General features: G+C 38.0%; 1 protein-coding gene, 1 non-coding gene and 1 pseudogene across 4 annotated transcripts; 1 reads left to right on the plus strand and 2 right to left on the minus strand.

The window, feature by feature from the left end:
* Nucleotides 1-1,005: 1,005 nt before the first annotated feature.
* On the minus strand, nucleotides 1,006-11,692 carry LOC117724786 (olfactory receptor 12D1-like). 2 transcript variants are annotated; one of them, XM_076916441.1, is made up of 3 exons: nucleotides 11,556-11,692; nucleotides 10,654-10,856; nucleotides 1,006-6,441 (listed from the first exon to the last, which is right to left on the minus strand). In XM_076916441.1, exon 3 carries the CDS (start codon nucleotides 6,436-6,438, stop codon nucleotides 5,497-5,499), a length of 942 nt encoding a protein of 313 aa, XP_076772556.1. In that variant the 5' UTR covers nucleotides 6,439-6,441; nucleotides 10,654-10,856; nucleotides 11,556-11,692; the 3' UTR covers nucleotides 1,006-5,496. The 2 variants fall into 2 exon arrangements, with proteins under 2 accessions (XP_076772556.1, XP_076772557.1); XM_076916442.1 differs by lacking the exon at nucleotides 11,556-11,692 and having other exon boundaries at nucleotides 10,654-10,953.
* Nucleotides 11,693-15,559: 3,867 nt separating this feature from the next.
* LOC117725018 (small nucleolar RNA SNORA48) lies at nucleotides 15,560-15,703 on the plus strand. Its single transcript, XR_004608885.1, has one exon. It is a non-coding gene; the product is annotated as a small nucleolar RNA SNORA48 (small nucleolar RNA).
* A 4,964-nt stretch (nucleotides 15,704-20,667) lies between these two features.
* Nucleotides 20,668-26,248, minus strand: LOC117724865 (olfactory receptor 12D1-like; annotated as a pseudogene). Its single transcript, XR_013105211.1, has 3 exons — nucleotides 26,117-26,248; nucleotides 25,267-25,484; nucleotides 20,668-22,096 (listed from the first exon to the last, which is right to left on the minus strand). The product of XR_013105211.1 is annotated as an olfactory receptor 12D1-like (transcript).
* Nucleotides 26,249-26,877: the final 629 nt, after the last annotated feature.

The following is a 26,877-nucleotide window of genomic DNA, read 5'->3' on the forward strand; positions in this document are numbered from 1 at the left end:
ACAACAAAGGTTTTAGTAGCTGTGTATATTAACACAATAAATTTCCTTTTTATCACTGGGCTTTTGATAAGTTCAAAACCTGTACATGGCCGTGGGAAATATAGCCATTTTGAAAATATTAATGCTGCTAAAATATGCATAGCTGAGATTCTTCCATAATCAAGTTTCTTCTTCAATATGTTCTCTTTAGTTTTCTGTCACACAATACATCCCACATGTAACTTCCCCTCCCTAGAGTCCAAAGGAGTTTCCATAGAGACAACCACACACATGCATATCATAGAATCTCCTCATTATTGTTTCACTTTGCTCACATCCTTCCCAATCATCTCTCTTTCTAGTTTAGTTCACCTCCTTTCATAATGTATATGTCATATGACTTATGATGTAAAATTACCTCCCTACATATTCTTTTTCCATGCTACCTTTATAAGCCTTCCCCATGCCATCCATAGCCCTTTGTTTCTTAAATTTCATTTCAACTGTAATTAGCTTCATGGAACAAATAGATCTGTGTACTACAGTTTCTTGTCCTCAGCAAACACAACTTCCATAAAGTATCCATATATCTTTCAGTACTAGACAGTATACCCCTGTGGCAATGGGCAAAGAGACACAGTGTTGGTGGTGTGGTTCTTATGTATGAGTCATGGGCAGAGCAATTAGCAGTTTGTCCATCCTCATCCTAGGTTGATGTTTGGCTTGCTGGCCAGAATTATTTTATGCCTAGGACATACAAAAAAAAAATCAAATTAAACCAACTCAAATCCAGGCAGTGCAGCATGGGAGAAGAGATTTGTATTCTGCCATGCCTCATGGTGTTGGTGTGCAAAGATGCCTAGAGACCTGCCCTTCACCGTGGGTTGGCCATAGACACACAGAGCCATTTTTTTTGAATTATCAATATTTTAATGGATCTAGTGTTGGGGAGTGATTATCAACATTTTTTCTTTTAAAAATTTTAATTTATTTTTCATTGTATATTTTATTTACATTTCAGATGCCATCCCCTTTTTACATTCCCCTCTCCAGAAAAACCCTATCCCATGCCTCCTTCTCATTTTTGCTTTTATACATTTTTGTTTAATGTTAATCAAAGGCTTTGTAAGTTTGGCAATGCTCAATATCAATCATAAGTGTAACACAATACCCAACCTAGATATATCAACTATCTTTGAATGGTGAAAACACGTAAACATCTGCCTCCATATTCCCCCCTCCCTCTTTTCCTCTCTCATCACCTAGCTCTTTCTCTCCTCCTCCTCCTCTCATTACTACTCCTATTCATCTCTGTACTCCTTCCACATTAGCTCCTCCTACATATCACCCTTCCTGTTAAAATAAACCTTTTCTCTCAAAATATAATTAGAGCATAATTATACCAATTTATGTTAGTAAGATGCAAGATAAACCTAATACCCAGTCCATCATTTTGTTGACAGAACCTCTGTCATCTCTCCTAAATAAAAGACTTAGTTCTGAACCAGGTTTTTTTCTTGGCTTTAGAATGAATGTCAGCTGAAAACTATCCTTTCAAATCCTTTCTCTCAACTATGAGACTATAAGTTTTCAACCCCATCAGAAATCCAGAATGACTGAGTTAACTTAAATTATGGGAAGCACAAAGCATAGCTCCTAAAACTTAGCCAATTTATAGAGACTGCTGAACACCTGGACACTCCCTATACCACAAAATGTTGGAGCATCCAATCTTCAGCCTTCTGGCCCAGGATCATCTGACAGACCTAGTGATGCAGAATTATTAAGGGCTGATTACTCTGTCTTGGCAGATATAATCAGTTGACTATCCTGCAGGTGTGGCCTTTTCTGGACAGTAATTTGTCTGTAGATGGAAAGAGGCAATTCTTACCCTACTGGCTGTCTCACCACAACTGGAGTAACTTCAAAGATGCTCAATTTCTTCTTAGAATCCAAGACAGAGAGCTGTCAGGAGCACATAGATCAAAATGAACATTAATGTGGAAATGTTTGTAATGTCAATTCTGTGGACTTATGATGTTTTGAAAACCAAGTATCCATGTAAAGTAATCTAGACTGTTGTCTGTTAACTCCTCTCAGCTATTTCTAAATAAAATATAGAAAACACCCTAACAATAAACTCAAAGCTATGAATTTGCTATAGGCCCTTAACTCACAGGCTAACCATCTCAAATCAGTTAGAAAAGTTAAAGAAGGACTGGGTCTAAGCCTTGTATTTCTAAATGTGTTATACAAGCACAATGCCTATGAGAGTAACAATATTCACCTCACTTTTATATCAATAAGAAACACAGAGCCATTCTTACCACAATGTGTGGGGAGCTGACAGAAGGTTGTTATCATCCTTGCAGCAATCTTGAGCCATATACCCTGACAAGAGACTTGATTACAATTACCTACAACAGCTGAGCTCACTCTGATAACATCTTGTTTTAGATACCCAGGATGTTCCCTTGGGTGTGTGAGACTTAAAGGTGTGACTTAGAGATAAGACTTAAGGGCTTGACTTAAAGGTGTGACTTAAAGGCGTGGCTTAGAAGTGAGACATATAAAAGGCAAGAGGCAGACAGAAGAAAGTAGTAGGCACTTGAGACTCTAGACTTGGAAAGAGAACTAGGGATTATACACTTGTACTTGGAAAAGCACTTAGACTTGAGGCGTGAGGCAGGAAACTTGGAACTTGGAGGCACTAGGGACTAGGAATTAGGGACTAGGAAGTCAAGACTAGGGACTTAGAGAGATGAAGAGAGAGTGAATAATAAACAGGATTGAATCACACTCTGTCTGGTCTCCATTCCTCCAGTCTGTCCTCACTCTCTCTCTTGCTGAACCCCAACCGGAGGACCAGAGTAGCCTGGGTTGTGCAGGCTCTAACAATTTAGCTCCCAACACTTTTGTCAGTGCGGGTTCCAACATTGATTGAGCAGTCAGATACATTTTGGACCCCAAACCTGAGGCAGCTTGGCCTGCAACAACAATGTAGAACAGCCATGCCATCCACAGACCTGCCTTTCAGGCCTTAGCACAGGGGAGCCATAGACACTTGTCTGGCACGTCAACATTAAACTCATCAGAGAAAGTCACCCAGTGGTGCACCAGCCAAGGTGTTAGCATGCAGTAAAGCCTCTACAATGTGTGAGTATGTGACAGACAGACTGGAGAGAAAGAGAACTGGAGCAGCTTGAGCAATATGAAGACAGATGGAACTGGAGAGTCAAGGGTAGAGAGTAGTGACCTGTTCTGAGTGTCCAGCACAGCTAACTGGAACCTTGGTGAGGTTCAAGCCTGAGTATCCACTTAAGATCATGACTGGATCCTTGACTAAGCAGCAGCAAGTGGTGGTGTCAATCACCATGGTCTATATTGTCACTAGAGAACATGGAGACATCCTCAGTCAGTCAGTAGCAGGGTATCATTTAGATTTCCATTAGCTGTTTAGAAATGGCCCTGCACCTCACTGGTTGCAGTGCTTTTGAGAACTGGTGCCACTTCTAACCCGCAGTTGAACTTGGAAGAGCAGGCCCTGAATATTGGGAAGTCAGCACTGTGGAGCTGGCCCAGGTAGAGGGTGTGTATGTGAGCTGGCCCTGAAGACATGAGTGTGGGAGAACTGATCCTACCACCACTAGTCTGCTATATGGTGGGACAGGTGCAGTACACAAAGCTGCCCATAGGGTCACAATCACTATTGTAAACTTCTTAATCGATTTGGGATTTGATTTTCTGTGTGAACTTGTGATGAACTTTTTTTTTTTTTTTTTTTTTTACCATGTGATCATGTATTCTGAAAAATGTATAAGTGCTGAGTACAAAGAAGAGAGTCCAAACTCAGCTGAGGAGAACTTTTTAGACAGAACACTTTTTTGTTTTAAAGACAAATGTGAGCAGAGTTATTTTTAGAACAGAAGAGAACATTTTAGGCAGAATTGAACTCAAGAAGAACATAGATGTATAGACATAGTATTCAGAGAAAAGGCGTTGAGACTTAAAGCATTGAGATATCAGAGCAGGAGAAGAGAGAAAGATTACTAGGAGAATGCAGAGTGGAGTAACTTAGAAACTCTAGGTAACATAACAAACTGAGAGAGCAATGTGCAGAATACAGAGGGAAAGAGGAAAAAGGAAGAAGCTGCAGAGAACAAAAGGAGCAGGCAGGAGTCTCCTTAGTGTGGGCCAGAACATATCTTTTCTTAATAACAAGGCAGGCTTAATTTTATGAACAGGAAGAAAGCTTTGTACTTAGAAACTTGGGTTGAATTCATTTATCATTAAAAAAGAAGGAAATTTCTCTTTCTCTATGCAATAAAGATTGGAGCTCAATTTTCATCTGAATGAGTGAGTCTTTTCTGCAATGGTGCTTGTGTATGTATGTAATTGTAAAAATGTATGCAAGATGGTAGTACACTCTTTTTAATGGAAATGTATAAATATGCATGCATGAGTCTGTATATGAATTTATGTGAGTTTATACATATTTGCTTATGTGAAAGGTTTTCCTTCTGTGAGAGTTATTCTCTTTTCTCAATAGAAGTTTATTGCTTCACTTTCCCTCCTAGACTGACAAGCAAGAAGCATGTGGCAAAAGGGAAAGGTCTCTGGCAATTAATCCTTTACTGAATAACCCCCTATTAGACTACAAGTATTCGTTGCTTAAACCAGGGTTTTTTAACCCCCAGAAAGAACAAGCAAGGTTTTAGTACATTTTTGAAGTTATCATCAGCAATTAAATATACTTAGAGAGCTAGAATGCCTGGAGACAATTAATCTTTAAAGCCACATCAGAATCCTACTTTGTGTCTCCTCTCAACTTGCACCAGGCATGGACGCTCCAGACAGGTGTGGTAGTAGATACAGACCTATAATCTCAGCAACTAAGAGTTGGAAGTGTGTGATGAAGAATTCAAGGCCAGTCTGAGCTACGGAAGACCTAGTCTCAAAAATAATAATCTGTAATAAAAATTTAAAACCAAAACTTATCCACTCTCTACCAACAGCCAAATATTAACAGAATTGGAATTAAATTTAAAAGAAATGCTTTGTCACTGAAACTTTTAGCATCTCATTCACAATTTACAGCTAACTTTTCAAATTAGGATAACATATTTTTAATAATTCCTCAAAATAAGCAAGCATAATGATATTCATCCAAATAATATGAGTTGAAAGATAAATAAGTGTAAGTACTAAATATACTAGACAGGTGTAATATACACAAATATCTATATCCAGTTACATACAAGACACATTACAGTTTAAGTTAAAGTCAATGCTATCAGCTGATATGCCAAAATCAAATTCAGTAAATGAATTCAATGATTATAGGCACAGAGATTAAGTTCCCTTGCTTTAAAAGATTAATACCATTAGATCTTTTTACATCAGCCAATTTGTTCAGTAAAATATGTGTACATCTACTATACATAAGAACATATCTTAATTTCAGAAATATATCTAAATTTTTTCATTGCCTGGTTATTTACACCTTAGCAGAATTCTTTAGATTTCTTCAGGACAGAGCCATCTTCTCACCTTTCGATTCAATGCACTCCTCACTTCCTTGTTTCTTAATGTGTAGATGAGTGGATTGAGAGCAGGAGTGACCACACTGTACATGATGGCAATGATTCTGTCCTGATCCAGAGAGCTGCCTGAGGCAGGACGGATGTAGATAAAAAGAACAGGAGCATAGAGCAGAATAACAACCATGAAGTGAGAGGCACATGTAGACAGTGCTTTGTGGAGCATGCTGCAAGAACGGGTCTTGAGGAAAAGATACGTGATGATGTAGAAATAGGAGAGAAATGTGAGAAAAAAGGGAGTGAGGGCAATGGTGCCTGTGACTGTATTAAGCAGCCAAAGGTTGAGCTCAGTGTTTCCACAGGCCAGGTCCAGCAATGGCTTAATATCACAGAAGAAATGATGGATATGATTGGGACCACAGAAGCTCAAACGAGATGTCATGACAGAGTGAAGCAAGGCATGGAAAAAGCCCATGGTCCAGATAGTAACAGTCATGTGAATACAGACCTGGTGATTCATGATGACAGAATAGTGGAGTGGTCTGCAGATAGCCACAAAGCGGTCAAAGGCCATCACTGGCAGCAGCATAGCCTCTGTGCTACCCAGGAAGTGGAAGAAATGAAGCTGAGTTATGCATCCCAAGAAGGAAATTGCTTTGCTTGTGGAGAGTAGGTTCTCCAGCATCTTTGGCAGTGTCACAGTGGAGAAGCAGATATCTAGACATGCTAGGTTTCCCAGGAAGAAATACATAGGTGAGTGGAGTCTTGAGTCCAAGATGACAATCATCAGAATGGCTCCATTTCCAGTTATATTGACAAAGTAGATGGTGAAGAAAATGGCAAAGAGAATAGGGTTTAATTCTTGTATGTCTGTCACTCCCAGGAGGAGAAATTCAGTGACTGAGGTTTGATTGGACATCACCTATAAGAAAGGACAATTATGATAAAATACTACCCTGCATGTATACTAGTCTTTCTGGTCATGGATTTTCTTTGCATAAGTAAAGTATTTTGAGAGGAAGTTATTATTTTCCATGATGTGTTTTCAAGTTTTTCCTAGTATTTACCCATTATTATACTAAATAACAATGTTAAATAAGTGTCTGTTGTGGTTGTGATCAAGCCTCTTATTTACTGTATTATCATTAATCCTTTCCTGTTTAGTGACTTTGAGTAGAGCACAAACCCACCACATTTTCTTTATGTGAACATTTTCATTTTGAGCCTGTCTTCTCCTTATCTCTTAAGCTGGTTCCCACAAGGAGTAGCTTTTAAATAGCTCACCAAGTAGACATCATGTAAATACAGTTGACCGGTGCCAACTAGAAGAGGATATGAGTAGATAGACTCAATCCAACCACTGACCCTTTAAAGAAAAGCTACATAGCATGGAAGAAATTGGCTGATGTGATTACATGAAATTAAAATATTCTTCACAGAAAATATGGTCTTCACAGAACCTACAAAATGGGCAAAAATATTCTCTGCTATACTCCAGGCAAAGAATTAGTATCTAAAGTATTTAATAGATTGCAAAAGTTAACCACATAACACTCTACTAATTAATAAATGGAATGAATACCTAAATAGACATTTCTCAAAAAAGATATGAATGGATAATAAATAGTTTTAAAGTGTTCAACTTCATCAGCTACCAAAGAAATTCATGTTAATCTACTTTGACATTTCTCTCACTCCAGACACAATGGTGATCATTAAGAAAGCAGATGACAACAAATGCTGGTGAGGAATGTAAAGTGATGCAGCCACCATGGAAACAAGACTGGTTGTTTCTCTAAAAATTAAAACCATGTGACCCAGCAGTACTGAATCTGGGATGAACCGAAAGGACTCTGTGTTCTACTACACAGATACTTGCATGTTCATCAAATAGCAATAAATAACGAAAACTTAGTATATATGAATATATGAAATTTTATCCATCTGTAAAGTAAAATGAAATTATGGATTTGCAGGAACTGTAGTGTTAAGCACAGGCAAACTAGGTACAGAAAGAAAAATGCCATACGTCCTCTCTTATATTCAGTTCTAGTTAAATATGTAGATTTAAGTGGTTGTAATCATGGACAAACTACAAACTAGCAAACTACAAAGTGGACCATGTGCCTAGGAAAAGAAGGAGTTTAAAGAGACAAATGTGGAAGACTGTGGAATAATGTGGAAGGGAAATCCAGGAACCAACATAAGACGAGGAGATAGAGAGAAGACGGGAGGGGGAGCAAAATCAACCAAAATGAAATGTTTGAAAAATCCCACGTGGAAATCCACTATCTTGCAGGCTAATTTTAAAAACAAAATTGAGACATTTTCTTCACAAAATGAAAAGGAAATCTATATTTTAATATAATGGTAACTATATTTTGTCTTTGTAATGTTTTTCCTAGTATTTGCTCATTATTACGTAAAATAACAATGTTAAATAAGTGTCTGTTTTGGGTTGTGATCAAACATCTTATCTACTGTATTTTCCATAATCCTCTCCTTTTTAGTTAGTGACTTTGAGTAGAACACAAGCTTATCACATTTTCTTTACATGTACATTTACATTTTGATCCTATCTTTTCCTTATCTCTTAAGTGGGCTTTAACAAGGAGTACCCTTTAAATAGTCCACACACAGACATCTGTGAGGTAAATACAGTTGACAGATTCCAACTAGAGGAGGACATGAGTAGATGACTATTTCCAACCACTCACCCTTTGAAGAAAAGAAACATCACTTCAAAGGAATTGGCCAATGTCATTACATGAAATTAAAATATTTTGCACAGTAAGATGCTTTCCACAGAGCCTTTAGAATGGGAGAAATTATTCTCTAGCTATAGTTCAGGCATAGAATTAGTATCTAAAATATGTAATAGATTGTAAATGTTAACCACAGAAAATTCCACCAATCAAAAATGGACCAAATACCTAAATAGTCATTTCTTATAATAGAGAGATATAAATGGCTAATAAAATTTTAAAGTGTTCAGCTCCCTTAAATAGCAAAGAAATGCAAGTCAGCCTACTTTGAGATTTCTCTTGCTCCAGACAAGATGGCCTTTATTAAGAAAGCAGAGGACAAAAAATCTTGGTGAGGAATGTAAAGTGGTGTAGCCACCATGGACATCTGGCTGAATGTTTCTTTAAAAATTAAAAGTAGGGCTGGAGAGATGGCTCAGCCGCTAAAGGCTAGGCTCACAACCAAAAATTAAAAGTAGAACCACCATGTAACCCAGCTGTACTGAATCTGGAATGAACCCATAAGACTCTATGTCCTACTACAGAGATACTTGCATAGCCATGTTCATTCCTGATGTATTCGCATTGTTTAGGAAAATGAATCAGCCTAGATGTTCATTAAGTAACAATGAATAATGAAAACTTGGTATATGTGTACAATGAAACTTTATCCAACTGTAAAATAACATGAAATTATGAAGTTGCAGGAAAATTCATTGAACTATAACTGTGATGTTAAGCAGGGAAATCCAGGCACAGAAAGACAAATGTTGTATGCTCTCTCTTATATTTAGTCCTAGTCAAATATGTAGATCCAAGTGGGTGTAAACATGGGTAAAATCCAGCAAACTACAAAGGGGACCATGTGTCTAAGTAAAGAACTAAAGAAACGAGTGTGGAAAACTCTGGAACAATGTGGAAGGGGAAAACAGGGGACTAACATAAGAGAAGGAGATGGAGAAGACAGGAGTGGGGAGTAAAATCAACCAAAATTAAATATGTTTGAAAAATCCCACGTGGAAATTTATTACCTTGCAAGCTAGTTTAAAAAACTAGATTAGCACATTTTTATGCATAATAAAAATGAAAAGGAAAGGTATGTTTTTAATATGGTTATACATATACTTTGTCTATGTAAAATGCAGAAACAATAGAAATGTTGTCATATAGAATTTCTGTTTTATTTACAGTCTAGGAAACATCATGGAATCAGATGACCACAGTAGCCAAAGTCTGACAGTATTTATGTATATTCTTCCCAACTATATTTGATGTTGGGCTTAAAGTTCTCTAAAATATGAGCCATTAATTATTTCCAAATTAAATTTCTAATGGTATGTGAGTGCATGTAGAGGTAATGGGCCGATATCTGATATCTCCCTAAATCTTAAGGTTATCTATTCATCTAAGCTGACTTGACAGAGAGCTCCAGAAATTCTTCTGCCTCTACTTCCCCAGGTCTGAGTTCATAAACACATTACCACACCCTGTTTTTTTTTCTGAGTGTTAAGGATCTAACCTGGGTTTCCCTACTTGGATAATAAGGACTTAGCAGACGTGGCTATTTACCCAGGGCTCTTCCTCTGTTGTTTGCTGGTATGTTTGTTTATTGGGACATGGTCTCCATATAAGCACAATTATCCTGCCCCAGCCTCTCAAGTGCTGGGGTTATAGTCCTGTGTTGCTCTGACTGGTTCAAGTTACTGCTTGCATTATACATTGTGCTTTCTTGTGGTTCTGTTTTCCTAGTTACCCTGAGGTTTTTGTTTTTTTGTTTTTTGTTTTTTTGTTTTTTTAATACCAGAGACCCTGGATCAGAAAAGCTCTTCCTATGTAGACTCTGCTGTCTCTCCCTCATTTCACCAGCAGCAATTGCCAGATACTCATTTCATATACTTGAATTTCTGTCTTTTCTTGTGGTCTAGTTTCTTGGGCCCTTTATTCCACTTATCTTAAAATAAGCTCACTCATCAGATACTAAAGTACTTTCCTCTTTTCTTTTCTAGCTATATCAGTGTAACAATGGTAGTTGTGTTTTCCTCTGAGATCCTAGAAACCTGTCTGCCTCATCTCAGTCTCCTCCACAGATGTTGGAACTGACCAGGTCTTCTCTCATCTAAAAACATGTTTTCTGTGTTAGTCTGCCTTTTTACAAACACAATCCCTCTATTCTTTTCTTTCAAAACTCACTGTCTTTAAAAATATATCCTTTTGTTTTAAGTGAATAATTAATTAAAATAATAGTGTTCTCAATGAAAGTAAAATTCTTAAGTAATTATGAATAAATTGACTGTAAAACATTTAATGTTTGACTATACTTTCAAAGTTTGCTAAAAGGCCTTTTGAGTTATTTTCTTTTCTTTTCAATATTACGAAAGTACCTGAATTACCTGTCTAAGTAACAGTGATCAGAGCAGACATTGTTTTGAATAGTAGCTTCTTCTGGTTCCTTTCTTTTATAGATGCCCTGGATTCTCTCTGCATGTAAAGGAAGGGTCAGAATAACGGTGTGGAGGGACCATGCTGCTGGAAGGCACTGAGAGAACTCCTTAGCCGCAGTGGAGTTTAACAGAGGCTGCCATTGGTGTGATTCCTAGAAAAGGGAGATAATTCAAGCTGTAGAAATAACTAGATGAAGAAAATAATTAACTAATTGGGGAAACCTTATAAGGATCCAGAGGGATTCTAAGCTTTATAGCTGGATGACATTCTGAGAAATGGGCTTACCACTTCTTCAATTCTGTCAAGTGTTACTTTCAGACAATTCAGGGTGATTTCTTTGAAAGTGATGTTTCTTCCAGGTGTTTATAAATACAACAGACATTTGTGTTTAAAATTTAGCCCCATGTCAAGATACATTTATCATTTTCTTAGCAGAAATCAAAATAATAGCACCAAAACACATATGGGGAAAATATTTACTTACTAAGGAATACTATCAACCAGACTGCTCTGTACAATTAGAATTCTTTTTTTGTTAACCACAGTTTTAATATTTAGAGCTTTTGGATTTGGAGAATGTTTAGGGAACCAAGTACAATGCAATTAGATAAGACATAGAAATGAGACACAGAAGCCAAGGAGTCTTCATGATCCTCATACACAGTGAGGAGTCCATCACTAGAAAGGAAATCAGCCTGAACCATGCCTATTGGTGTTTAATGTTACAAACTGACAGACTAAATGGGACATTTTAATCCTAATTCACTCTCTTAACTGACTCATTGTTAAACCATTTTTTCAGGTGAATTCTAGAAATTGCACAGGTTGTGAAGTATTTACATTCTCTTACCTGACTGAATGTTAAAACATTTTTTTCAGGTGCATGTTCAGAAGTTGCACAAGTTGGAAAGTACTTGAAGTGACAGTTCAAGATGTACATCTGGCTTACAGTCTTCACCTATAGACACCTCTCTACTGTCCTGAAATTCTGCAAGCCCTCTAACAAGACTGAGCTCTAGACATAAAAGTCCCAAGGGAGCTTGTCCCTCGGGCTGAGCAGGATAGATGTTAAAATTAATAGGGTATTTTCCCCCTTCTGCCATAGGGGAAATGTGCTTGCACAATTCTGTGCTCCTTTTGTTTTTTTCCCTTTGTTTGTTCATTAGTTTCAGGTACATGAACAATAGAGGTCTAGGTGGCCATATATATCAACAATCAATTTCCTTTTATCTCTTTAGAGTTTTGAGTTCACTCTCTCACATATACAAATTCCCTGAAATGCACTATCCATTTAATGGAAAAAAATGGCCATAAAAGATTTTTTTTTATTTGATGGTAGATACATTTTTTTGATTTGTGCTATTGAACATTCCCATTTGTGATGGTTTGTATATGCTTGGCCCAGGGAGTGGCACTATTAAAAGGTGTGGCCCTGTTAGAGTAGTTGTGACCTTTTTGGAGTAGGCGTGGCACTGTGGGTGTGGGTTTTAAGACCCTCATTCTAGCTGCCTGAAAGTCAGTATTCTACTAGCAGCCTTCAGATGAAGATGTAGAACTCAGGTCTGCTTGCAACATGCTTGCCTAGATGCTGCCATACTCACACTTTGATGATAATGGACTGAAACTGCCTGCACCTGTAAGCCTGCCACAATTAAATTTTGTCCTTTATAAGACTTGCCTTGGTCATGGTGTCTGCTCACAGCAGTAAAATCCTAACTTAGACACCATTTTTGTTTTCCTGTCCTCATCTCCCAAGTGCTGTAATTACAGAGATGTACCATTATGACTGACTGGAGATCTATGTTCTGTGGAAGGATATCATGTTTCTTTAGCATTGTTTGTTAAATAGTCTCTCTTTTCTCCAACATCTGTCTTGATACCTTCAGTGTTGGCTGGAGAGATAGCCCAGTGGATAGGGTACTTGCTGTGCAAGCATGAACAACATAGTTTTTATTCCAAAGACGTACCTAAAAGCCAGAATTGAAGAGTGGCAACCTGAAATGTCAGTACTCAGGAACAAAGATTGAAGTTTCCTGGAGGAAATTTACTAGCTAGATGAGCCATATCAAAGAGCTTCTGTTTAGGTAAAGGTCTTGCCTCAATAAAGTTGAGAGTGATTGAAGAAGACACCCAATGTGAATTTCATCTCTTCACAAGCAAATGAACAAACACAAAGACACATGTTCCTGCATACATTCAATCATGTTTACATGTGTGCAAAAAGGAGAAAACCAAATATTTCTGGGTGCTTGGGTTTACTTCTGTGTCCTCTATTCCATTTCACTGCTCTATGTCTCTGTTCTTGTGCTAGAAACATCTTTTCAGTATTTCTTTACTTGAATCAAATATTGTAACACCTCTAGCATTGTTCTTTGTTCCCATTGTTGGCTCTTCATGGTCTTTTCAAGATCTGTATGAAATTTCTTCCTTTTATCTCTGCCAAAATATCACTGAGTTTTTAATGAAAAAAGTGCGAAATCTGTATGTGGAATTTCTGTGGGGAATATAGCCAATTTCAAAATATTAATGCTGCTAAAATGTGCATAGCCAAGATTCTCTCATAATCAGCTGTCTTCTTCAACATTTTTTTTTTAGTTTTGTCTCACAAAATAAATCCCAAATACAACCTCCTCTCCCTGAGTTCAAAGAAGGCTCCATAGAGACAACCACACACATCAATATCTCAGTATCTCCTCATTAATATCCCACTTTGCTCACATCGCCCCAACCATCTCTTTTTCTAGTTCCCTTCACCTTCTGCTTTCATGTATATATACACTATATGACTTATGAGGTACAATTACCTCCCTACATACTCTTGTTCCCTGCTACCTTTAAAAGCCTTCCCACATGTCAGGAGTAGGTGATCTTCCTGAGATGTTCTGCCTAGGATTATAATCCATGATGGATTTTGTCCTATAGGAGAAAATCATTTAAGGAAAGATTCCTGCTATTAATATGGTTTCCTCTTATTAGTAAATCTATGTAACAGTCACTAGGTAGTAGCCCACCTTTTTGAGCAGATCTCTGCAGATCTACAATGATGTACTGTCTTGTAGTGATGCTATATACATAAATAGATGACTTCTTGATTCTTAATGATGATCCTATAAGAATTTCTAAAATTATATCAGTATTTATTAAGCTCTATTATAGCAGGACTGCTATTAGTTTCTTTTCTGATATTCAAAAATGCAATGAGAACTCTGTCAGTCTCCCCATGTGTCACCAGTTAATTGCTCTTAGATAGTAACCAGACTTTCTACTACTCAGAGCATATTCCAAGAGGTCATAAAACCATTAACCAAAGGTCATAAAAGGGAACTAATGATTTATTATAGGTCTAGGACAGAAGATAAAATATTAACTTGGTTTATCTATACAAAATTTCACTAATAACTTAATTATGGTTTTTAACCTTCAATGAACCTGTGAAGCTATGACAGGCGATGAATGGATAGTCAGATAATTACTCCTAAAGGCTATGCATGTAAACATTCTATGCTGTAGATTTCTATTTCAATTTATGATTTGATTTTACATGTGAACTTGTGATGAACTTTTTACCCTGTGATCATATATTCTGAAAGATGTATAAGTGCTGAGGATGAAGAGAAGAGAGAGGAACTGAGCTGAGAAGTTTTTAGACAGAACACTTTTTAAACAGAACTGAACTCATGAAGAGCTTAGAAGTATAGGAATAGCATTGGGAGAAAAGGCATTGAGAGTAAGAGCATTATTGTGACATCAGAGCAGGAGGAGAGAGCAAGATTAGAAGGAGAATGCAGAGTGGAGTAACTTAGAAGCTCTGGGTAGCATAAAAAGGTAAGAGAGAAATGTGCAGAATGCAGAGGGGAAAAGGAAAAAAGAAGATACTGCAGAGAGAGCAGAAGGAGCAGGCAGGCTTCTGCTTACCATTGACCAAACAGGTCTTTTCTTAATAGCTAGGCAGGTTTAGTCTTACTAAAGAAAAAAAAAATCTTTCTTTTTTTACAAACTTGGGTTCAATTCATTTAGCATTAAAAAGGTAGAAGCTTTTTTTCCCTATGCAATAAAGATTGGAGCTCATTTTTCATCCAGAATGAGTGAGTTCCTTCTACACTGGTGCTTGGTCTTTTGCTTCATATGCATATGTAAGTATGAATATGTGTTTGTAAGTATGTGAGTGTGAGAATGTATGCATGTGTGTGTGTGTGTAACTATGTAATTATGAGAATGCATGCAAGCTGAGCCCAACTTTTCTGAATGGAATTGTGTAAATGCTCATGTGTGAACCTGAATATGAATTTATGTGTTTATGCATATTTGCTTATGTAAAAGTTTTTCTTTCTGCAAGCATTATTCTCTTCTCTGGTTCAATAGAAGTTTATTGCTCCAAACTGTCCCCTAGCCCAACAAGCAAGAGGCATATGGATAAAAAGCCAAAAGGCTCTAACAATTATTCTTTTACTTACTCTGCTCTCTTAAGATGAGGTACTAAGTGCCAGAGACTGCAGTTTCTGACCTAAGAGGAACACAGAAATCAGGTCATCTACAGTAACAAAGTAACTTAGAATTAGATAAGTAAACTTTTTATCATTATACAGCAACCATAAATATCTTGTAAAACAAAGTCTTACCCTCCAACAATGCTCTTCCCCCTCTTATGCCTCAAGAAGAACCAACAAGAAAAAAAGAGCCCTCTGGAGCTGGTCCCCAGCATCAAACTCATCCATAGCCCCTTCTTTCTTAAATTTCAAATATACTTGAAATCAGCTTCACAGAACAAAGAGAGCTGTGCACCACAGTTTCTTGTCCTCAGCAAATATAACTTCCATAAAGTATCCAAATATCTTCAAGTACTAAAGGACAGTAAACCCCCATGGCCATGGGCAAAGAAACACCTTATTGGTGGTGTGGTGCTTATATGAGTCAGGGGTTAGAAAAAATGGCAGTTTGCTCATCCTAGTTTGATTCTTGGCTTGGTGATCAAAATTGTTTAATGCCTCAGACACATAAAAACAAATCAAATCAAATCAAATCAAATCAAATCAAATCAAATCAAATCCAGGCAGTGCAGCATGGGAGGAGGAGGACAGACAGAGATCTGCATTCTACCATGCCTCATGGTGACGCTGGGGAAAGATGCCCAGAGACCTGCCCTTGAGCAAGGGTGGGCCATAGACACACCGAGTGTAGCCTACCACAGTGTAGAGCAGTCATGCCACCCACAGATCTGCCCTTTAGTCCTTGGCACAGGTTAGCCATAGACAAATCCTGGCACCTCGCTATTGAAGCTCAATCAGAGAAAGTCACTCAGGGGCCCACCAGACAAGGTACTAGCCTGGAGCAGAAGCCTCCTCGATGCAATTTTGTGGTGGACAGATGGGAGGGAAAGAGAACTGGAGCAGTTTAAGCATTATGAAGACAGATGGAATTGGAGACTCAAGGGCAGAAAGAAGTAGCCTGTTGTGGATGGCCAGTCCTACCACCTGGGTTCTTGGTGAGGTTCAAGCTTGAACTGCTACTGAGGATCATGACTGTATTCTTCTTAACTAAGCAGCAGCAGCAGGAGGTGGTGTCAATGTCTATGGTCCTCATTACCGTTAGAGAACACGGGGACTTCCCTCGTCAGGTAAGTGACAGGGGACCATTTAGTTCTCCAGTAGCTGTGTAAAGGTAGCCCTGTGCCTCACTGGTTGCAGTGCTTTTTAGAACTGGTCCCATGTCTTACCAGCAGTTGCACAAGGGACAGTAGGCTCTGAACCTTGCCTAGGTAGCACATTGAAGCTGTCCCTGGTGGTAGGGTATGGGTGAACTTGCTCTGAAATTGTGAGTGTGTGACAGCTGATCCTACCACCATTGATCTGCTATATGGTGGCACAGGTACAGTTGGCCAAGCTGCTCATGGGATTATGAAAAGGGAATAGCTCCTCATCAGCTGTAGCACTAGTGAGAGTGGATAGTGTACCTGGCCTGGACAGCACATCAGAGTTGACCCTGGGAATGGGGACTCCAGTGAGTGTAGACCTGTGGGTTTGAGGGAGGGAGAGCTGGTTCCACCACTCCTTTGATTTGAGGTGGGGTGGGTATGGAGGTGATGTCCTCTTCCTCCTCACTCTCACCACCTGTAACACTTGGGAGAGCAGGCCCTGCAGTTCACCTTAGCAGCACAGTAGAGCTATGGATAGGGCAGAATGATCCAGTCCTGAGGGCAAGAGCATTGGAGAGCTGGCCCCTCCACGCTTCTGCTGTGAGGTGGCATCAGGAGCATGAATTCTGTCTTTCATCTCACCCTTCCCAACAGAGGAAGTTGGGAGAGCTGGCCCTGACTGGGTTCAAGAGGGCAAATAGGCTGCCCTTGTTGCTCATTGGGTGAGGAACACAGGAGAGTTGGCCTTTCACCTTGCCTGGGCTGCACAGTAGATCTGGCCCTGGTTGAATGGGCACATGTGAGCCATCACATCACAGGATCCAGCAATCTGGAGAGCAGGCCCTGTGCCTTGACTGGGATGCCTAGTGGAGTTGTCTGGATGTATGAGTATGGTTGAGCTGGCTCAGAAGGCATGATTGCAGGAGAACTGACTGTGCCTCCTGCAGATGGCATTGGGTGTCCTAAGCAGAGTAGTGCTGGAGAGATTATCCCAATGATGCCCTGACCTGCTCAGCTACCACCCAGAGCTCTGAGTTGGCCTACCCCAAAATCAATACCATGTACAAACATGTGGTTAAAAGCACTGGCTGTTTTGGCAGCTGAATCTGTTTCAATTCCAAGCACTGACATGGTGACTCATAACTGTCTGTTGGTGGGGTGTGGGTGAGGTGGCCCTGAAGTTGTGATTGTTGGACAACTGATCCTACCACCACTGGTTCACTGTATGGTGGCACTTGGTGCAGTTTGCCAAGCTGCCCACGGGATCTTGAAAAGAAAATAGCTCCTCATCAGCTGTAGCACTGGGGAGTGGATAGTGTACTTGGCCTGGACAGCACAGCAGAGTTGACCCTGGGGGTGGCAAGCTCCACTGTGCTGCCTGGGCAAGTGTCAGGACCTGTTGTCTCTCGTGAATGGAAATGGAATTACAGGCAGTTATTAATCACCATGTGGAACTTGTGAAAGGGCTAGTCTTATTGATCCAAAGCTTCAGAATCTCTAATACAAAGGGCAACAACAGGATAACCAGGAGGAGACCCAGTGAGGATCCAATATTGGTGATGTCACAGAAGCCAGAAATCTGGAACCAGACCAATGAATCATTGCAATGAACATGTAAGTAAAGATATTTGGACAGAGGAATGTACTATGGGATACACTGTGCCATACTACAGCTTTTATGGTGAGATGTTTTTAATGCTTGTATGTGTGTATTTGTGTGTTATTTGATATGTAGGTTGCAAGGGCAAAAAGCAGATATGAAGGATGGAGCTGAGGATTGGGTGCATAATGTGAAACTCACAAGAATCAATCAAAAGTTTTTTTTTTTAAAGTCATTATAAACAAAGATCTTCAAGAAACTTTGGAGACATGAAAACTATACTGTGCATAGTATGTATGTAAATACTAAATGTATGTAATATTGTATTATATATGTAAATATTATATTCATGTAAATATTAAATACAAGTATTTGATAAATAAAATAGGCTCGAAAAAATTCTAACCACAGGAAGTACTCTCACCTTGGACTGTATTCCATCACTTAAACACTGGTAGCTAAGGCTACTCAATGCTCAGAATGTTGGTGGGACAAGAGAAGTTACTAACCAGATTTTGAAGAGTATTGACAGTCAGATGTAAAATATCTCAACATTTTTCTGCTGATATACATTTGATAATGTTTACTTAATGAAACATATTATCTAAATTGTTTATAAAGCTAGGTGTGTGTCAGGTGCCATCATAGGACAACCTAATAACTAACAGGTGATCTTCCTGAGATAATCTGCCTAGATTATAATAATCCATGACAGATTGTCTACCACAGACAAGGCCCAGAAGAAAATCATTTTAGGAAGAATTCCTGCTATTAATATGCTCTTTTTGTTATTATCACATATACTACAATCACTAGGCATTAGCCCACCATTTTGAGTAGATCTCTGCAGATTTATGAAGATGTACTATCTTGTAGTGATGCTATATAAACAAACATGATTTCTTAATTCTTAATGATGATCCTACAAGTTATATCAGTATTATATTAAATTACATCAGTATTTATTAAGCTCTTTTATAGCAGGACTGCTATTAGATCCTTTTCTGATAGTCAAAACTGCAATGAGAACTCTGTTAATCTCCCTATGTGTCACTAGTTAATTGCTTCTATATACTAAGTAGACTTTCAACTATTCTGAGCACATTCCAAGAGGTTGTTATACCATTAACTAAAGGTCATAAAAGGGAAATAACAATTTATTGTAGGTGCTAGGACAGAAGACAAAATATTGACTAGGTTAATCTATACAAAACTTCACTAATAACTTAGTTATGGTTTTTAACTCAATGAATCTGTGAAGCTGTGACAGGTGAGGCGTGTTTAGCCAGATACATACTTCTAATGGTTATGCATGTTAAACACTCTCTGTTGTAAACTTCTATTTCAATTTATGATTTGATTTTATGTGTGATCTTGTGATGAACTTTTTACCATGTGATCATATATTCTGAAAGATGTGTAAATGCTGAGGACAAAGAGAAGATTCTGAACTGAGCTGAGGAGTTTTTAGACAGAACTGAGGATAGTTTTTTTTTTAGTCAGGAGACAAGAGAACTGAACTCAAGAAGAACTTAGAAGTAAAGGCATAGCATTGGAAGAAAAGGTGTTGAGAATAAGAGCATTAATGTCACATCAGAACAGGAGGAGAAAACAAGATTAGGATAATACTGAGTGCAATAACTTAGAAACTCTAGGTAACATAGCAAACTAAGAGAGCAATATGCAGAATAAAGAGAGAAAGAGGGAAAAAAAAAGAAGCTGCAGAGAGCAGAAGGAGCAGGCAGGCTTTTCTTTACCATGGGACACAACATGTCTTTGCTTAGTAGTAAGGCAGGTTTAGTCTTATTAAAAGAAACAAAGATCTTTCTACTTACAAACTTGAGTTTAATTCATTTAGCATAAAAGGGTAGAAGCTTTTTCTTTCTCTCTGTAATAAATATTTGTGCTCAATTTTCAACCACAATGAGTAAGTTCTTTCTGTACTGGTGCTTTGTCTTTTGCTCCAAATGCATATGTAAGTGTAGATGTGTGTGTGCAAGTATGTAATTGTGAAAATGTATGCAAGGCAGTCCAACTTGTTTGAATGGAAATGTATAAATGTGCATGCACGAATCTGTATATAAATTTATGTGAGTTTATGTATATTTGCTTATGTGAAGTGGTTTCTTCTATGAGCATTATTCTCTTGTCCAGGTTCAATAGAAGTTTATTGCTTCAAACTTCTCCCTAGCCCAACAAGCAAGAGGCAAGTGGACAAAGGGAAAGGACTCTGTCAATTAATCCTTTACTTAATACATCCCCATCCCACTGTTAGACTACAGGTGTTAGTTGCCTAAACCAGAGGATTTTTATCCCCCCAAAAAGAACAAGAAAGTTTTTAAGATTTTAGAAGTTATCATCAGAATTTCAGTATAGTTAGAGAGCTAGAACATCTGGAGACAGTCTTTAAAGCCACACTAGAGTCCTACTTTGTGTCTCCTCTCAACCTGTACCAGGACTGGAGGTTCCAGGCAGGGTTGGTAGATACAGACTTATAATCCCAGCAATAAAGAGCTGAAAGCAAGTTATGAAGAATTCAAGGCCAGCATAAGCTACAGGAGACCTAGTCTCAAAAATAATAATCAGTAATAAAATTTTAAAAATAAAAACTTATTCACTCACTGCCAACAGTCCAATATTAACAGAATCAGAATTAGATTTGATAGAAATGTTTTGTCATTGAAACTTTTAGTAACTCAGTCATGATTTACAACTAACTTTTCAAGAAACTTTTGAGAAACCATAGCTTTAATAATTTCTTAAAATAAGCAAGCATGATATTTATCCAAATAGTATGAGTTGAATGATGAACAAGTGTAAGTACTAAACATACTAGACATGGGTAGTATATGCAAATTTCTATACCAAGGTGCAAGACACCTTACAGTAAGTTAAAGTCAATGCCATCAACTGATATGCCAAAATCAAATTCAGTAAATAAATTCTATGATTAGAGGCCCACAAATTAAGTTTCTCTTGCTTTAAAAGATCAATACCATTACATATATTTCACATCATTCAATTTGTTCAGTAATATAGGTGTACATAAGAACATATCTTAATTTCAGAAATATATTTTAATTTCTTATTTATACCTCACAGTACCTGTGACTATATTGAGCAGCCCAAAATGGCCTCAATGTTTCCACAGGCCAGATCCAGCAATGGCTTAACATCACAGTTAACATACCTGGCTATTTATACCTCAGCATAGTTCTTTAGATTTCTTTAGGTCAGAGCCATCTTCTCACCTTCCTATTCAATGCACTCCTCACTTCCTTGTTTCTTAATGTGTAGATGAGTGGATTGAGAGCAGGAGTGACCACACTGTACATGATGGCAATGATTCTGTCCTGATCCAGAGAGCTGCCTGAGGTGGGAGTGACATAGGTGAGGAGAACAGGAGCATAGAACAGAATAACAACCATGAAGTGAGAGGCACAAGTAGACAGTGCTTTGTGGAGCATGCTGCAAGAACGGGTTTTGAGCAAAAGATAGGTGATGATGTAGAAATAGGAGAGAAATGTCAGAAGGTACTGAGGGCAATGGTGCCTGTGACTGTATTGAGCAGCCAAAGGTTGAGCTCAGTGTTTCCACAGGCCAGATCCAGCAATGGCTTAACATCACAGAAGAAATGATGGATATGATTGGGACCACAGAAGCTTAAATGAGATGTCATGACAGAGTGAAGCAAGGCATGGAAAAAGCCCATGGTCCAGATAGTAACAGTCATGTGAACACAGAGCTAGCGATTCATGATGAGAGAATAATGGAGTGGCTTGCAGATAGCCACAAAGCGGTCAAATGCCATCACTGGCAGCAGCATGGTCTCAGTGCTACCCAAGAAGTGGAAGAAATGAAGCTGAGTTATGCATCCTAAGAAGGAAATTGTTTTGCTTGTGGAGAGTAGGTTCTCCAGCATCTTTGGCAGTGTCACAGTGGAGTAGGAGATATCTAGACATGCTAGGTTTCCCAGGAAGAAATACATAGGTGAGTGAAGTCTTTGGTCCAAGATGACAATCATCAGGATGGCTCCATTCCCAGTTATATTGACAAAGTAGATAGTGACAAAAATGGCAAAGAGAATAGGGTTTAATTCTTGAATGTCTGTCACTCCCAGGAGGAGAAATTCAGTGACTGAGGTTTGATTGGACATCACCTATAAGAAAGGTTAATTATTATACAATAGTACCCTGCATGTTGACCAGTCTTTCTGGCCATAGATTTTCTTTTCATAACCAAAGTATTTTGAGAATGAATTATTGTTTTCCATGATGCCTTCTCAAGTTTTTCCTAGTATTTACCAATTATGTGAAATAACAATGTTAAATGTGTCTGCTCTGGGTTGTGATCAAACATCTTTTAATTTACTACATTATCTCTAATTATTTCCTTTTTAGTTAGTGACTTTGGGTAGAACACAAGCCTACCACATTTTGTTATGTGAACATTTCCATTTTGACCCTGTTTTCGCCTTGTTTCTTAAGTTGGCTCCAATAAAGAGTATCCTTTAAATAGTCTACCAAGTAGATATCTGGGAGGTAAATATACTTGAAAGATTCCAACTAGAGGAGAGTAAGAGTAGATAGATTCATTCAAGCCACTCACCCTTTAAAGAAAAGAAACATAGCACCAAAGGAGTTGGACAATGTCATTACATGAAATTAAAGTATTTTGCACAGCAAAGATGCTATCCACAGAGTCTGCATAATGGGAAAAATTTTCACTAGGTATACTTCAGGCAAAGAATTAGTATCTCTTGTATGTAATGGATTGTAAAAGTTAACCACAGAAAACTTTATCAATCAATAAATTGACTAAATAGTTAACTATACATTTGTCAAAAAATATGAATGGCTTATAAATAGTTTTAAAGTGTTCACTTTCCTTAGATACCAAAGAAATGCAAGTTAACCTACTTTGAGATTTTTCTCACTCCAGACCTTTATTAAGAAAGCAGAGAACAACAAATGCTGGAGAGGAATGTAAAGTGATGTAACCACCATAGAAACCAGGCTGGATGTAACCACCATAGAAACCAGGCTGGATGTAACCACCATAGAAACCAGGCTGGATGTAACCACCATAGAAACCAGGCTGGATGTAACCACCATAGAAACCAGGCTGGATGTAACCACCATAGAAACCAGGCTGGATGTAACCACCATAGAAACCAGGCTGGATGTAACCACCATAGAAACCAGGCTGGATGTTTCTCTGAAAATTCAAAGTAGAACTATCATGTGACCCAGCTTAATGAAATCTGGATGAACACAAAGGACTCTATGTCCTACTACAGAGATACTTGCAAATCCATGTTCATTCCTGCTGCATTCACAATGGCTGGGAAAATGAATCAGCCTAAATGTTTATCAAGTAACAATGAATAAAGAAAACTTTGTATATATACGCAACAAAATTTTATCCATCTGTAAATTAAAATGAAATTATGGATTTGTGGGAAAATATGTGGAACATTTTAAAACTGTGGTGTTAAGCAGGCAAACTAGGCACAGGAAGACAAATACCATGTGTTTTCTCTAATATTCAATCCTAGTTAAATATATAAATCCAAGTGGTTGTAAACATAGGTAAAACCCAGAAAACTAGAAAGGGGACCATGTGATTAGGAAAAGAACTTTAAAGAAAGAAAGTGGAAGACAGTGGAACAATGTGGGAGGGAAATTCAGGGGACCAACATATGCAGAAGAGTCAGGAAGAAGACAGGAGGGGGAGAAGGAGGGGGAGAAAAATCACCAAAATGAAATATGTTTTAAAATCCCACGTGGAAATCTACTATCTTGCAAGTTAATTTAAAAAGCAAAATTAATACATTTTAATTGCATAAAATGAAAAGGAAAGCTATGCTTTAATATAGTAGTAACTATACTTTGTCTATGTAAAATGTAGAAAAAATAGAAATGTTCTTATATAGACTTTTTTCTTAATCACAACCTAGGAAACATCATGGAAGCAGATGATAACAGTAGCCAAAGTGTTTGACAGTATTTTTGTATATTCTCCCGAACTATATTTGATGTTGGGCTTCAAGTTCCTGAAAACACGAGCTATTAAATATTCCAAGTTTAATTTCTAATAGTACATGAGTACATGTAGAAGCAATGCGCTGATATCAGATGTTTTCCTTAAGTTTTATTTATTTATTTATTTATTTAGGTAGAGAATCCTGCTGAATCTGTCAGTCATGGTCATCAATTCACCTAGTTTGACTTGACAGAGAACTCCAGAAATTCTGCCTCTACTTTCCCAGGTCCCTGTTCTCAAACATAGATTACCACATTCGGTCTTTATTGCTGAGTGTTAAAGATCTAAACCTGGGTCTTTCTGCTTGGATAGTAAGCACTTAACAGATGGGGCTATTTCCCCAGACCTCTTCCTTTGTTGTTTGTTTGTTTGTTTATTGGAATATGGTATCCATATAAGTTCAATTCTCCTGCCTCAGCCTCCCAAGTACTGGCGTTATAGTCCTGTGTTGCTCTGATTGGTCCAACTTAATTCTTGCGTTACGCCTTGTGATTTTTTTTTTTTTTTTTTTTTTTTTTTTTTTTTTTGATTTTCGAGACAGGGTTTCTCTCTGTAGCCCTGGCTGTCCTGGAACTCACTCTGTAGACCAGGCTGGCCTCGAACTCAGAAATCTGCCTGCCTCTGCCTCCCAAGTGCTGGGATTAAAGGCGTGCGCCACCACCTCCAGGCTGTGATGATTTTTTTTTTTTTTTGTACATCTGTTTTTCTAAATGCCCTGAGGTGTTTTTTTCAATCCTAAAGACTCTGAAGCCCCTCCCTCATTTCACTAGTAGCAACTACCAATTTAGTATACTTGAATTTCTGTCTTTTCTTGTGGTCTAATTTCTTGGGTCCTTTATTCCACTCATCTTAAAATAAGCTCACTCATCAGATACTAAAGCACTTCCCTCCCCTCTGTTCTAGCTCCACCAGTATCACAATAGTAGCTGTGTTCTCTTCTGAGATCCCAGAAGCCTGTCTGCCTCGTCTCAGTTTCCTCCACAGATGTTGGAACTGTCCAGATCTTCTCTCATCTAAAAACATGTTTTCTGTATTAGTCTGCATTTTTTTTCAAATACAATCCCTCTATTCTTTTCTTTCAAAACCCGTGGTCTGTAAAAATGTATCCTTTTGTTTTAAGTATTATTTTAATTCAAATAATAGTGTTCTCAATGAAAGTAAAATTCTTAAGTAATTATGAATAAATTAACTGTAAAACATTTAATATTTGACTACACTTTCAAAGTTTGCTAAAAGGCCTTTTGAGTTGTTTTCTTTTCAATATTAGGAAAGTACCTGAATTACCTCTCTAAGATTCACTGATCAGAGCAGACATAGCTATGAGAAGTAGCTTTCTCTGGTTCCTTTCATTTAAAGATGCACTTGATTCACTTTGTGTTAGAATCAGGACCAGTGTTTTGAAAGCCCCTGGTGCTGGGAGGCTCTGAGAGAACTTTTGAGCTGCAGTGGAGTTGAACAGAGGCTGACACTGGTGTGATTCCTGCAAAGGTGGATCACCCAAGCTGTAGAAATAACCAGATGAAGAAAATAATTAATGAACTGGGAAAAACTTAAAAGGATCACGAGGGATTCTAAGCTTTATAGCTGGAAGACATTCTGAGAAATGGGGTTGCCACTTGTGTAATTTTGTGTAATTCTGTCAAGGGTTCCTTCCAAACAACTCAGAGTGGTTTCTTTGATAATGATTCCAATTCTATGAGTTTTTTTTTTTTTTTTTTAAAAAAAACACAGACATTTGTGTTTAAAATCTAGCCCCATGTCAAAATATATTTATCATTGTCTGAGTCAGAAATCAAGATAATAACACAAAAACACATATGGGAAAAATATTTACCTATTAAGGAAAACTATCAACCAGACTGCTCTGTACAATCAGAACTCATTCTTGTTCACCACACTTTTAATATTAATCACTTTCATATTTGTAGAGCTAAATATTCTCCAAAGAGGAACCAAGTACAATGTAGTTAAATGAGACATAGTTATGAAATACAGACACCAAAGAGACTTCATGAGTGTCATGCCCATTGAGGGGTCCATGACTAGAAAGGAAGCTAGCCTGAATCCTGCCTAGTGGTGTTTAATGTTACAAACTTACAGACTAAAGAATGGGACATTCCTAATTCACTCTTACCTGACTGACTGTTAAAACATTTGTCTTCAGGTGCATGTTCATAAATTGTACAAGTTGGGAAGCATTTGAAGTGACAGTTCATGCTGCATATCTGGTTTAGAGTCTTCATCTGTATACAACTCTCTACTGTCCTGAAATTCTGCAAGGGCTCTAACAAGACTGAGCTATAGACATAAAAGCCCCACGGGAGATTGTCCCTTGGGCTGAGCAGGATAGATGTGGAAATTAATAGGGTGCTTTTTCCCACCTGCCCTAGAGGAATGCACTTGCACCATTCCTCTGTACTCCATGTGTTTTTCTTTAGTTTTTCCATTGTTTCAGGTACATGAACAACAGAGGTCTAGGTGCCTATGTACGTCAACAGTAAATTTCCTTTTATCTCTTTAGAGTTTTGAGTTCACTTCCTCACATATACAAATTCACTAAAATACACTATCCATTTAATGGAAAAATGGTCATAAGTGTTTTTTTAATTGATAGAAGATACATTGTTTTGATTTGTGCTATTGAATAGTCTTCCCCATATGTGATGATTTATATATGCTTGGCCCAGGGAGTGGCACTATTAGAAAGTGTGGCCCTTCCCAGCACTTGGGAGGCAGAGGCAGGCGGATTTCTGAGTTTGAGGCCAGCCTGGTCTACAGAGTGAGTTCCAGGATAGCCCAGGGCTACACAGAAAAACCCTGTCTCAAAAAACCAAAAAAAAAAAAAAAAAAAAAAAAAAAAAAAAAAAAAAAAAAAAAAAAGAAAAGAAAAAAAAG

This window comes from Arvicanthis niloticus, chromosome 20 (assembly GCF_011762505.2).
Source record: "Arvicanthis niloticus isolate mArvNil1 chromosome 20, mArvNil1.pat.X, whole genome shotgun sequence".
NCBI lineage: Eukaryota > Metazoa > Chordata > Mammalia > Rodentia > Muridae > Arvicanthis > Arvicanthis niloticus.